Consider the following 14,424-nt stretch of genomic DNA (forward strand, 5'->3'; position numbering starts at 1 on the left):
TTCCTCCAGTCATGTAAGATGTGCCTACCTCCCCTTTGCTTTCCACCACAATTGTAAGTTTCCTGAGGTCTCCCCAGAAGCAGAAGCCACTATGCTTCCGTACAGCCTGCAGAACTGTGAGCCAATTAAACCTCTTTTCTTTATAAATTACCCAGTTCCATGTATTCTTTATAGCAGTGCAGAAATGGACTAATGCACGTGGTAATGAGAATGTGCCGTTAGCTTGAGCTGATGGGCCTGATGTGGCAGAACTAACAGTTATCCCAACATGGCAGAATTCAACCTGCTACTCCAAGGAGACAGGACATTTGCTGTTCTGTGTGGGATTTGATGCAACTACGGCTGTAACATGACCCCATGTTTAACGGCAAGTGACTTGGGCAGCCTTTGGTTTTGCCAGCCTGCAGCCTGATGCCATCAAACTCACAGCCCCCAGGAGTCCTTTGGGAACCAGTCCTCCCCAACATGGGGTCTCTGAGATCAGTTCTTGGCTGCCAAAGCCCTTCTAGATCCAGGATGGGCACAAGATCCAAGCCAAGCTGAGCACCACCTTCTATTCCTGTGGGGGCTCAGAGGTGGTGGGTACAGAATCAGGTCAGTGCAGTGAGGGTTTTGCTAGAACATGCTGGAAGGGGAAATTGTCTTCCTTCTGGAGGATCTAAGGGTTTTGCCATCTTGCTAGCATGGGGTGAAGGGTGAGGGAGAAGCTGCCTGAAAACAAAACCAACAAAGAGGAAAATAAAGATGAAGGAGACTGATCAGGTACATCGCTTCAGCTTCTTGATACAGCTATACCTGAAGCAACTCCCTGAACTTCTTGGTTATGGGTACCAACAAACTCCTCTAATCTTGGTTAAGTCAATGTTTTTTTTGTTTTGTTTTTGTAAGATGGAGTCTCACTCTTGTTGCTCAGGCTGGAGTACAATGGCACGATCTTGGCTCACTGCAACCTCCGCCTCCCAGGTTCAAGTGATTCTCCTGCCTCAGCCTCCCGAGTAGCTGAGATTACAGGCATGCACCACCATGCCCCATCTAATTTTGTATTTTTTTTTTTTTTTTTTTTTAGTAGAAACAGGGTTTCTCCATTTTGGTCAGGCTGGTCTCGAACTCCTAACCTCCGGTGATCCACCCGCCTCGGCCTCCCAAAGTGCTGGGATTACAGGTGTGAGCCACCGCGCCTGGCAAGTTAAGCCAATTTGAGTTGGGGTTCTGGTGCATGAAACCACAAGATTCCCAACTGTTACAGTCTCCATTTCTTCAGCTGAAAATAACACCACCAACACCACAGCTTGTGATGAGGAACTCAATGATGGATACCACAAAAGCACTTCGCACACAGAACACAATTTTATCCGTTGCTACAAGGGTCATTTTTTTATTGGTGGCATCATTGTTGCTGCTGCTGTTGTTCTCACACCCCTGGGTATTCAACTCTTCAGAATGATTTTTGTGACTGTAGGATCATAAAGTATGTATCTGGTCTTCATCCTGGTTCTTGGCACAGAGCTTCAAAAACCCTTGGAATTTTCTGAGTCATAGGAATGCTTTTGTTAGGAGTGTTAGGAATGTCGGGGTGACTTGCGGTGGGGGCCTAGATAACATTAGGGTGGTGGGCAGTCACCAGAAAGAACAACCCTGTGATCGGAGGGCTGGGGCTTTTAGGACCTCCAGGGAGAGGAGGGGGCTGGAAATGGCAGTGTTGAATCACATGGTCAACAATTTCAATCAATCATGCCTAAGGAATGAGACTCCATTTAAAACTCTGGATACTGGGCTGGGTGCAGTGCCTCACGCCTGTAATCCTAGCACTTTGGGAGGCTGAGGCAGGTGAATCACAAGGTCAGGAGTTCAAGACCAGCTTGGCCAACATGGTGAAACCCCGTCTCTACTAAAAATACAAAAATTAGCCATGCATGGTGGTGCACGCCTGTAGTCCCAGCTACTTGGGAGGCTGAGGCAGGAGAATCGCTTGAACCTGGGATGTGGAGGTTGCAGTGAGCTGAGATTGAGCCACTGCACTCTAGCCTGGGTGACAGAGTGAGACTCCGTCTCAAAACAAACAAACAAACAAAAACTCTGGACACCGAAGCTCAGTAGTATTTCCCAGTTGGTGGACACATCAGTATGTCAAGAGGGTGATACATGCTGTTGCCACGAGGAGGCAATACGGAAATTCTGCATCTAGAATTCTCCCAGATCTTGCCCTATGTGTATCCTTTATAATAAAACTATAATTGTATAGCAGGGTTTTTAAATTTGAGACAAGATCTTGCTCTGCCACCCAGGCTGGGGTGCACTGGCACAATCTTAGCTCACTGCAGCCTCGAAATCCTGGGCTCAAGCGATCCTCCTGCTTAAGCCCCCCAAGTACCTGGGACTACAGGCATGCACCCCCACACCTGGCTAATGTTTTTAAATTTTTGTAGAGATGGGGTCTCGCTATGTTGTCCAGGCTGGTCTCAAAACTCTAGGCTCGAGTGAGTCTCCCACCTTGGCCTCCCAAAGTGCTGGGATTACAGGCATGAGCCACCACACCTGGCCAGGTTTATTTTCGTTCAGTGAGTTCCTTCTAGTAAATTATCAAACCCAAAGAGTTTGTGGGAATCCTCCAATTTAGAGCCAGTTAGTCAGAAGTGTGGGTGGCTGGGGGAGCCCCAAGATGCTGCCAGTGTCTGAAGCAAGAGAAATCTCATGGAGGGCTGAGCCTTAAACTTGTGGAGTCTGATGCTAACTTTAGAGGAGGATGGTGTCAGAACGGTGTTGCAGTACACCCAGGTAGTGGCAGAACAGCTGAAGCAGAAACAAAATACTGACCAAATGTTTGACTTCTTTTATTGCCTCTATTCTTATTATGTGGCAGGCAATGCTCTAAGCCTGGAGTTGGCAAACAGTGGGCTGGGAGCCAAATCCAGTAGGCCACCTGTTTTTGCAAATAATATCCTATTGGAATATGGCCACATTTATTGGTTAGTATATCGTCTAACCCTGCTTTCACGCTGCAAAGGCAGAGTTAAGTAGCTCCAACAGAGACCATATGGCCCTGAGAGCTGAAAATATTTACTATCTGGCCCTTGGCCAACCGCTGTTCTCAGCTGCCGGTATACATGAGTGAACAAAGCAGATAATACGCTTTCCCAGTGGGAAATTATAAGTGACCATGAGTTCTTTGCAGCCTCTCCCACCAAGAAGTGGAGTCTATGTTCCCACCTGTTGAATCTGGGCTTGGCCATATGGCTTGCTTTGGCCAATGGAATATTTGCAAATGTGATACAAGCTGAGGCTTGAAAAGCACTTGAACATTGAGGTCTGCCCTTCCTGGCTGCTGGGGTGAGAGACTTATGGAGAGAGACCCCCACTGACCATCTAAGACACAAGAGGCTCCCTTAAACCATCAGCCATAGCTAAACAGGCCCAGGCCAGACAAACCTTCAGTCAACACATAAAATCATCAGAGCTCCTAAAGGAGTGTTTTAAGCCACGAAGCACTGAGGTGGTTTTGTTACGCAACAAGAGCTAGCTGATACACTCACAAAGCTTATCATCTGGTTGGAGAGAGTAAATAAATTGACAACAAAGGCTAGGTGCAGTGGCTCAGGCCCTGTAATCTCAGCACTTTGGGAAGCCAAGCTGGAAGGATCACTTAAACTCAGGAGTTCAAGACGAGCCTGGGGTATATAGCAAGACCCCCATCACTACAAAATTTTTTTTAGCCCGGTGTGGTGGTGTGTACCTATATAGTCCCAGCTACTCAGGAGGCTGTGGCAGGAGGATCTTTTGAGCCCAGGCGGTTGAGACCACAGTGAGCCATGTGGGTGCCACTGCACTCTAGCCTGGGTGACAGAGCAAGACCTTGTCTCAAAAAAAAAAAAAAAAAAAAAAAAGACAATAAAAATATCAGCTAGTGACAAATCAAAGAGTTAAAACTAAATGATGTGACAGAGAGTGCACGGATGATTGACTCAGACAGGAAGGATTTGCCAAGGAGGTAACTTTTAAGCTGCCATCTAGATGACCAGGAGAAAAAATGGATCATTCTCATATGCAGGGACAAGCATTTTAGGAAGAGGGAACAGCTAATGCAAAGGCACAGAGGAAAGCAGATGTAGCAAAGTTGCAGGAAAAGCTCCTGCGGTAACGGCCACGGCCAAGGGGCACCGGAATGAAATGAAAATGAGAACTGGCCAAGCCTTCCCGATGAGGAGTTTGGATTCTGTCCATTGGTCTTGGGGAGCCACTGGAGGGTTTTAGGGAAGGACATGGCATATGATCAGATGACCACTTTTATTTTTTCTTTTGAGACAGAGTCTCACTCTGTCACCGAGACTGGAGGGCAGTGGCACACTCTCGGCTCACTGCAACCTCCACCTCCCGGGTTCAAGCAATTCTGCTGTCTCAGCCTCCCGAGTAGCTGGGATTACAGGCACCCGCCACCACGCCTGGCTAATTTTTGTATTTTTAGTAGAGACGGGGTTTCACCATGTTGGTCAGGCTGGTCTCGAAATCCTGACCTCACGTGATCCACCCACCTCGGCCTCCCAAAGTGCTGGGGTTACAGGCGTGAGCCACTGCACCCGGCCCAGGTGGCCACTTTTAACCAGTGTCACTAGAATGGAAGCAGGAGCAAAGAGATTGTTCAAGGGGACTGGGTCAGACATGATGGTGAAACAGATGGAGTTGTAGACAAATTTGAGACCTCAGCTTAATAGGAAGAAGTGAGAGAGGCCAACAAGAATCAAGGATTTTAGGTAATTCTCCCCTTCCCAATGGATACCCCATACTCATTGAAAATTTATTCATCACAAATATCTGGTCCTCCTCATCTCAGGAAGCAGCACTGTGCTATTACATCCAGCAGGTACTTTGGAACGACAGTAGATGGTGAGACCTTTTTTTTTTTTTTGGAGATGCAGTTTCACTCTTGTCACCCAGGCTAAAGTGCAATGGCATGATCTCAGCTCACTGCAACCTCTGCCTCCTGGGTTCAAGCAATTCTCATGCCTCAGCCTCCCGAGTAGCTGGGATAACAGGTATGCATCACCATGCCCAGCTATTTTTTTTTTTTTTTTTTTTGTATTTTTAGTAAAGACAGGGTTTCACCATGGTGGCCAGGCTGATCTCGAACTCCTGCCCTCAGATGATCCATCCACTTCGGCCTCCCAAAGTGCTGGGATTACAGGCATAAGCCACTGTGCCTGGCCAAGACCTTTTAACATGAGTTCCCAGAACTCTGCTCTGAAAACATCAAGAACTCCTTCCCAGATAAGCCACAAGAATGGAAGAAAACATCTGGCCCTATTTGATATCAAACCATATTAGAAAATGCCACAGAACTATAAAGTCTTTCATAAGATAAGAAGAAAAGCTTCAGGCCAGGTGCGGTTGCTCATGCCTGTAATCCCAGCACTTTGGGAGGCCGAGGTGGGTGGATCACTTGAGGTCAGGAGTTCAAGACCAGCCTGGCCAACATGGTGAAACCCCAACTCTACTAAAAATACAAGAAAAAATTAGCTGGGTATGGTGACAGATGTCTGTAATCCCAGCTACTTAGAGGCTAAGGCAGGAGAATCACTTGAACCCGGGAGGCTGAGTTGCGGTGAGCCAAGATCGCACCATTGCACTTCAGTCTGGGCAACAAGAATGAAACTCCATCTCAAAAAAACAAAAGCACAAACAAAAAAAATTGGCCAGGCTTGTTGCCTCGCACCTGTAATCCCAGCTACTTGGGAGGCTGAGGCAGGAGAATGGCTTGAACCTGGAAGGCAGAGGTTGCAGTGAGCTGAGATCATGCCACTGCACTCCAGTCTGGGTGACAGAGTGAGGCTCTGTCTCAAAATTAAATAATTAATTAATTAATTAATTAAAAGCTTCAGAAATAAAAATATTAATTTTTTTAAACCTATGCAATAAAATACTGTGACAATGCACCATCCTTTCCTTTGTTTTCTTCCATTCAGGAAAGGTCCCAGATGCCAAGGATGTGCTGTCAATTTCTCAGGGTTTCTGTTTTAGCATCTCCTGTATCATCAGTGAGAAAATCAAAGGAGGTTGCTATATTTCTCAGGCTGTAGTTAAGGTGAGGGAAAAAAATGCCATTTATTTAAGGCCAATGTCTTTTAAACAAACATCTTGCCAGAAGATATTAACCCATTTTTTTTTATTTCAATTGTGATTTTAAAAAGAAAGAAATAAATGAATCAAAAGGAATATGGCCATTTCCTCAATCTTGGGAATACATTGGCCAAAAAAAAAAAAAAAAAAAAACCTAAAACAAAAGTCTGTCTGGTATGCAAAGGTGATTTATAGACCCTTTTGGTCAATAAAGCCAAAAGGTTTTTTTGGTAGGTTTTTATCAACAATGAACAAAACAAAACATATTGTACTTGCAGGTTTCACAAACACTCAAAGAAAGAGTCATAAGAACTGAAATTACAGCTTGTTTTCCTTCCCGCCCTCTCCACCCAGGGAAATAAAATTTCCCACCACAACACTCCCGCTTGGCTAATTCTCAAGTCTGAAGAGGAAGATACTTTACGTAAGCAGGTCAGCTCAAGGCCTCTTGATGTGTGTCTGTTTCTGATTTGTTTTTGTGTTGTTTTGTGGTGGTGTGTGTGTGTGTTTTTAAAACAAAACATAAAACCTCAATATAAAAACCAGGAAACAGATTTTTGCAACTCAGTTACAGCCCCAAAATAGCTCATGGAAGAAGCTAACAGTACGAACAGAAAGTCTGCAATGTGCGTAGGAAATCTGACTCACTGCCGAAGAGAGAAAACCCTGCTATTTCTCACCCAAATGGCAGGAAATGGTTTGATTATACTGTCCTTCAGAGAACAGCAAAGCCCTGAGAATAATGCAGAAGTGAGTCTCTTCCTCCTGGAGACAGTATGTTCTGGGCTAATCTTGGCACATCACCAGGCTACAGGTCAGGGAAGACACGAAAGACCTTGGTATATCCTTGATGTGACAATGATGAAGCTACATCAGTGAGGACAGGCCACGTGGAGGATTTTAGGGAAAACCAAGGACTCTGTCCTTATTATATTTTCTTGTTCTGAAGCCAAGCACAGAAAGCTTAGAACTGGGGTCCAAAATGCCAGACTGGGCGCGGTGGCTCACACCTGCAATCACAGCACTTTGAGAGACCGAGGCAGGCGGACCACCTGAGGTTGGGAGTTCGAGACCAGCCTGACCAACGTGGCGAAACCCTGTCTCTATTAAAAATACAAAAATTAGCTGGGCATGGTGGCAGGCACCTGCAGTCCCAGCTGCTTGGGAGGCTGAGGCAGGAAAATCGCTTGAACCCAGGAGGCAGAGGTTGCAGTGAGCCAGGTTCGTGCCACTGCACTCCGGCTTGGGTGACAGCGCAAGAATCCATCTCAAAAAAAAAAGAATGGTGGGCACAATGCCAGAAGTATATACTATCTGGTCCTTTAGAGAAAAAGGTAGTCAACTCCTGCTCCCAAGTCCAGGACCAAAACAGGGTGCAAAAGTAGCATCTGAGAGCAGAGACCTCACTCATAGCCAATTAACCCTGGGTTTGCACACAGTTTTAACAAGTGGCATCATCACAACCAACCCCACGTTCCTTCTCCTCTTGGCTGCCCCCCAGACCTACATCCAGAACTCACTTGCTGGAATTCATCGTGTACCCGGAGGGACACTCAGGGATGCACTTGTTGTTGTGAATGACGTACTGGTGGCAGCCCTGCCTCCGCGAGTTCTTGCATTTGTGGTGCAGGTCCTGGCAGAAGCTGAAGTTCACACAGCGCCAGTCCTGGAAGTGGTAGTACGGGGGCGGGCAGGTCTCCACACACCTGCCGTCCAGGTAGAAGTTGCGGCAGGCCACGCACTTGGTGGGGTCGTCGGGCTCAGAACAGTTGCCCAGGCACTCGCTGTGGCAACAGAGGCCTTCGGCGGTGCAGCCGTGTGACTTACAGATGGTCGGGCAAACTGGAGAGAGAGAGAGAGAGAGAGAGGGAAATAAATAAATAAATAAATAAATGGCTTTGTCCAATTCCTGTCTGCATATGCAGCAATTCTGGATCAGACAGTGAAAGCCAACCAAATACTAACAATAAAAGCGGCACTTCTACATCATTACCCACATGGCAGACATATCTATTAACTGGTTTAAGCCTCCAAACCATTGGTGTGCTTGTAAATGTTTAACAGCTGCCTGAGGGAGGGGCCCAGATTTATATAGCATTTGCCAATTTCCATGGTGTAAATATTCCTACCAGTGGTGGATTTCAGGCTACCAACATGAAGTTACTAAACATAAGCTGGCAAAAGATACATAGTAGCATTCCTCTAAATAGTATTTATAAGTATACACAAAATGTAACTACTATTGACACAAAAGCAGTAAATAACCTCAACAGCACAAATAATAGGAAAACATCCTATATTAGGAGGTGGTAAGTTTTGAGTATTTGTTACTTTTAAAAACCTTTGTTAATTTAAAAACTTTTGTTTTTAATGTAATTTGTTTCATTGTAGGTTTATGTAATTTGCATAAATATCTATGTTTAACAAATGGCTCACAAATTGCCTGAAAATGTCACCATTGGCTCTAGCAAGCCAACTCCAGCATGCTGCTGCACCCCACATGTGAAGTAGATACACTGTTATCTCCTTTTTTTGTTTTACAAATGGGGAAACTGAGGTACAGCCAGGTTAAGTAACTTGCCCCCACACCACTGATTGCTTCAACAGACATTTGCTTGCACTAATCTAGATACTGTGGCCACTATGGGGAAAAAGTGGCTGCAGATCCTGTCTTTGGGAGCACAAGGTCTAATGGAGGAGACATGTTAGTTACTTAAACATGCAAATGTGGCTTGGTGAGGTGGCTTATGCCTGTAATCCCAGCACTTTGGGAGGTCGAGGCGGGTAGATCACCTGAGGTCAGGAGTTTTGAGACCAGCCTGGCCAACGTGGTGAAACCCTGTCTCTACTAAAAATACAAAAATTAGCCGGGTGTGGTGGTGCACCCCTGTAATCCCAGCTGCTCAGGAGGCTGAGGCACGAGAATCACTTGAATCCGGGAGGTGGAGGTTGCAGTGAGCCAAGATCATGCCATTACACTCCAGCCTGGGCGACAAGAGCAAAATTCTGTCAAAAAAAAAAAAAAAAGAAAGAGAGAGAGAGGAAGGAAGGAAGAAGGGAGGGAGGGAGGGAGAAAGAAAGAAAAAAAAAGGCTGGGTGTGGTGGCTCACGCCTGTAATCCTAGCACTTTGGGAGGCCAAGGTGGGCGGATCACCTGAGGTCAGGAGGTCGAGACCAGCCTGGCCAACGTGGTGAAACCCTGTCTCTACTGAAAATACAAACAATTAGCCAGGTGTGGTGGTGGGCATCTGTAATCCCAGCTACTCAGGAGGCTGAGGCAGGAGAATTGCTTGAACCTGGGAGGTGGAGGTTGCAGGGAGCCGAGATCATGCCACTGCACTCCAGCCTTGGTGACGGAGGGAGACTCTGTCTCAAAACAAAAAACAAAACAAAACAAAACAAAAGAAAGAAAGTTGGGAGTGTTCTTCACCCCAAATCCCCAGATTGTGATTCTCAGCACAGTGGATCCCACCGGCCAAACTCAGGGAACAGAAGTGGCCCCAGAAGCTACATCCATATATGAACAGCACCGTCTGGTCGAACTTTCTGCGATGACGGAAATGTTCTCTATCTGGGCCGTCAAACATAGTAGCCACTTCTGCCCTGTGGCTTCTGAATGTGCTTAGTGCAACTAGGAAGTCCGATTTTTTTTTTAATTGTGGTAAAATACACATAGCATAAAATTCACCATTGTAATCATGTTTAAATGTATAGTTCAGTGGTATTAAATACTTTTATGTGGCTATGCAACCATCACCATCACCCATCTCCAGAACTTTCTCATCTTAACCAAACTGAAACTCTGCCCCCATGAAACAGTCACACTCACCCTCCTCCCCAACTCCTGGCACCTCCCACTTTACTTTCTTTTTCTTGCCTTTTCTTTTTTTTTAATTTTTATTTTTTGAGACAGAGGCTTGCTTTGTTGCCCAGGCTGGGGTACAGTGGCGCCATCTCAGCTCACTGTAACCTCCGCCTCCTGGGTTCAAGCGATTCTCCTGCCTCAGCCTCCAGAGTAGCTGGGATTACAGACGCACACCACCACGCCCAGCTAATTTTTGTATTTTTAGTAGAGACGAGGTTTCGCCATGTTGGCCAGGCTGGTCTTGAACTCCTGACCTCGTGATCCTCCTGCCTCAGCCTCCCAAAGTGCAGGGATTACAGGCGTGAGCCACTGCGCCCGGAATCCCATTTTACTTTCTGTCTCTGATGACTCTAGGAACCTCATATAAGTGGAATAATATAGGATTTATTCTTTTTTTTTTAATTTATTTTGAGATGGAGTCTCACTCTGTCACTCAGGCTGGAGTGCAGTGACTCGACCTCGGCTCACTGCAACCTCCACCTCCTGGGTTCAAGGAATTCTCCTGCCTCAGCCTTGAGTAGTTGGGATTACAGGTGCCCACCACCACGCCCCGCTAATTGTTTTGTATTTTTAGTAGAGACGGTTTCATCATGTTGGCCAGGCTGGTCTCGAACTCCCAACCTCAAGTGATCCACTCACCTTGGCCTCCCAAAGTACTGGAATCACAGGTGTGAGCCACCATGCCCAGCCTAGCTGCAGTATTTTACATTCCCACCAACAGTGTACCAGGGCTCCATTTTTTACCAAGGAACAAAACTTTTAACTGCATTTCATTTTAATTTCAGTTTAAAATTTTTTTAAAGTTTTACATTGATACACAATATTTTACACATTTATGGGGTACATGTGATATTCTGTCACATGGATAAAATGTGTAACGATTTCTTTTTTGTGTGTGTGATGGGGTCTGGCTCTGTCACTTAGGCTCTGGGGTACAGTGACACAGTTACAGTTCACTGCAGCCTCAATCTCCTGGGCTCAGGTGATCTTCCCACCTCGGTCTCTGGGGTAGCTGGAATAATGGACATGCGCCACCACGCCCAGCTAAGTTTTTAACTTTTTGTAGAAATGGGGTCTCACTATGTTGCCCAGGCTGGTCTCGAACTCCTGGCTCAAGCGATCCTCCCACCTCAGCCTCCCAAAGTGCTGAGATTACAGGTATGAGCCACTGCGCCTGACACAATTCCAGTGTTTACTAGCCACAGATGACTACCATCTCCCACACTAAGTGCGGGCATACAAAATAAAAGCCGACTCCCTACAGGCCTTGGGGGGTCTAATCCCTGCGAGTCTTGCTAAATCCTTCTCCCAGGCTAGCCTCCTTTCTGCACCTCCCACCCACACACACCCAGGCTCAGCCCTACCTTAGGACCTTGCACAAGCTGTTCTGGGTGGAGCACCCCGGTCCCTTGTCCCCTTGTGACTTGCTCCTTTGCATCCTTCGGGTCCTTACACAGACCTTCCCTGACTTCCCCAGCAGAAGTTGCCCTTCTTTCTCCATTCATAAGCTAACACGTTATCTCATTACATTTTCCTTATGGCATGGATCACTCTTGAAAATTATCTTGGGGCCGGGCGCAGGGGCTCACACCTGTAATCCAAGCACTTTGGGAGGCTGAGGTGGGTGGATTATTTGAGGTCAGGAGTTCGAGACCAGCCTGGCCAACATGGTAGAACCCCAACTCTACTAAAAATACAGAAATTAGCCGGGCATGGTGGTGGGCGCCTGTAATCCCAGCTACTCAGAAGGCTGAGGCACGAGAATCACTTGAACCTGGGAGGTGGAGGTTGCAGTGAGCTGATATCACGCCACTGCACTCCAGGCTGGTTCACAGAGTGAGACTCTGTCAAAAAAAAAAAAAAAAAAAAAAAACAAGAATTAGGAAGTTCTAATAGGGCTAAGCACAGTGGCTGATGCTTGTAATCCCAGCACTTTGAGAGGCTGAGGCGGGTGGATCAATTGAGGTCAGGAGTTCAAGACGACCAGCCTGACCAACATGGTGAAACCCGTCTCTACTAAAAATACAAAAATTAGTCGGGTGTGGTGGTGCTTGCCTATAATCCCAGCTACTCGGGAGGCTGAGGCAGGAGAATCGCTTGAACGCAGGAGGAGTTTGCAGTGAGTCAAGATTGTGCCATTGAACTCCAGCCTAGGTGACAGAGCGAGACTCCATCTCAAAAAAAAGCGGGGGGGGATTGTTAATAAGAGTCCCTTCCTTCCTTCTTAAGGTTGTTGCAAGAAATAAACAGGATGACGTCGGTAACACATCAGATTCTTTGATAGAGACATTTTTAGGCTTGATAGAAATTAACTACAGAGGGTATCTATAATTATCATAATTATCAACATCATTAACACTGATCTGTCTGTGGGAACCTGAGGGCTGAAATTCAATTGGAGGAAGTAATATACAAGGCAGACAACAATTATCCAGGGCCCACAGAGTTCCAGCGCTCTGGCAAGGACACACACACAAGAGGAAGGGGCTTGTTTCCTGGGCTGGAGCCACTTCACAGGGTCAGCCCTTTCATTCAAAAGAGGCTTCATCAATGGCCTAACACAAACCTCTCAAACACATAAGTCCTTCTGGCCTAGACAATGGGAAGAAAAATTATCCAACCATTGCAAACAAGGCCAGAGGCTGCGAGACTTTGCAATCCTGTGTTGGAGCCCTATCTGACAGGCCCATCTGAGCTATTTCATTTGTCAGCACAGGAGTTGGTCAACTTTTTCTGCAAAGGGCCACAAGCAAATACTCGAGGCTTTGCCGGACATACAGTGTCGGTTGAAACTACTCAACTCTGCCATGCTGGCATGATAGCAGCCACGGACATATGTACATGAAGACGCATGGCTGGGTCCAATAAAACTTTATTTACAAAAGCAAGTGATGGGCCAGATAGTTTATCAACCTGCACTAGTTAAATGTACCTGTAATTGATTTTACTATTTTTTTATTTTGAAACGGAGTCTCGCTCTGTTGTCCAGGCTGAAGTACAGCGGTGCCATCTCCGCTCACTGTAAACTCTGTGTCCCAGGTTCAAGCAATTCTCCTGCCTCAGCCTCCTGAGTAGCTGGGATTACAGGTACCCGCCACCATGCCTGGATAATTTTTGTATTTTTAGTAGAGACTGGGTTTCACCATGTTGGCCAGTCTGGTCTCGAACTCCTGACCTCAAGTGATCTGCCCACCTTGGCCTCCCAAAGTGCTGGGATTATAGGCATGACCCACTATGCCTGGCCGATTTTACTATTTCTATTAGGGACTAGACTCAAGGAAATTAGTGTTAACTTACAGACAGATATGCTGCAAATTATTTTCATCTCAGAGAAAAGATACTCTCAGCTGGGCATGGAGGCTTATGCCCGTAATCCCAGCACTTTGGGAGGCTGAGGCAGGAGGAATGCTTGAGCCCAGGAGTTCGAGACCAGCCTGGGTAACAGAGTGAGATCCCATCTCTCCCCGCCAAAAAAAAAAAAAGAAAAAAATCATCCCCAAAGATTACAGTTTTATTGTCCTATGGGACATTAAGCAGCTCACAGCTAACATTGCCTTCTTATTTCAGTGACTATACATGTTTTGGCTTTATAATGCTGCTGTTCCCTCACTAATGGGTTAAATAAACATGCTGACCTGTGTTCTTTGGTAGTTTTTTTTTTTTTTTTGAAACAGAGTCTCACTCTGTCATCCAGGCTGGAGTGCAATGGTGCGAACTCGGCTCACTGCAACCTCTGCCTCCCGGGTCCAAGCAATTCTCTGCCTCAGCCTCCTGAGTAGCTGGGATTACAGGTGCCCGTCATCACGCCCAGCTAATTTTTGTATTTTTAGTAGAGACAGGGTTTCACCACGTTGGCCAGGCTAGTCTTGAACTCCCGACCTCGGGATCCACCCATCTTGGCCTCCCAAAGTGCTGGGATTACAGGCCTGAGCCACCGCACCCAACCAATTCTTTGAAGACTATCCTTCGAACACTATAAGCCCATTCCAGGTGTCTCCAACTCTGTAGGGAGATGTTGATCTAACAGTACAAAATTTCACTTAGGAGAAATAAGCTTTAGTTATGTATTGGACACAATGGTTGCTATAATAAGTAATAGCGCACCGGACATTTCAAAATTGCTAAAAATGTAGATATTTTTAACCATAAAACAATGATAAGTATGTGAGGCGACAGCTTTTGAATTGGCATGATTTAATAATTCTACAATGTAAACAAATATGAAAACATCACATGGTACCCCATAAATATATAACATATACAATTATTATTTGTCAATTTTAAAAAAATAGAGGCCAGGCGCGGTGGCTCATGCCTGTAATCCCAGTACTTTGGGAGGCCGTGGCAGGTGGATCACCTGAGGTCAGGACTTTGAGACCACCCTGGCCAACATGGTGAAACCCCATCTCTACTAAAAATACAAAAATTATACAGGTGTGGTGGCGGGCGCA

The 14,424-nt window shown here is 46.2% G+C and overlaps 1 protein-coding gene across 4 annotated transcripts in view; it reads right to left on the reverse strand.

Moving 5' to 3' along the window:
* INSR (insulin receptor) overlaps window positions 1–14,424 on the reverse strand; it is a 180,969-nt gene that overhangs the window by 63,030 nt on the left and 103,515 nt on the right. For all 4 annotated transcript variants that reach the window (XM_024237100.3, XM_063719888.1, XM_024237099.3 and 1 more), the window contains exon 3: window positions 7,629–7,950. In XM_024237100.3, coding sequence (XP_024092868.1) covers window positions 7,629–7,950 — 322 coding nt within the window. The remainder of the gene's footprint in view (window positions 1–7,628; window positions 7,951–14,424) is intronic.

The sequence above is a fragment of the Pongo abelii genome, chromosome 20 (assembly GCF_028885655.2).
Source record: "Pongo abelii isolate AG06213 chromosome 20, NHGRI_mPonAbe1-v2.0_pri, whole genome shotgun sequence".
Lineage (NCBI taxonomy): Eukaryota > Metazoa > Chordata > Mammalia > Primates > Hominidae > Pongo > Pongo abelii.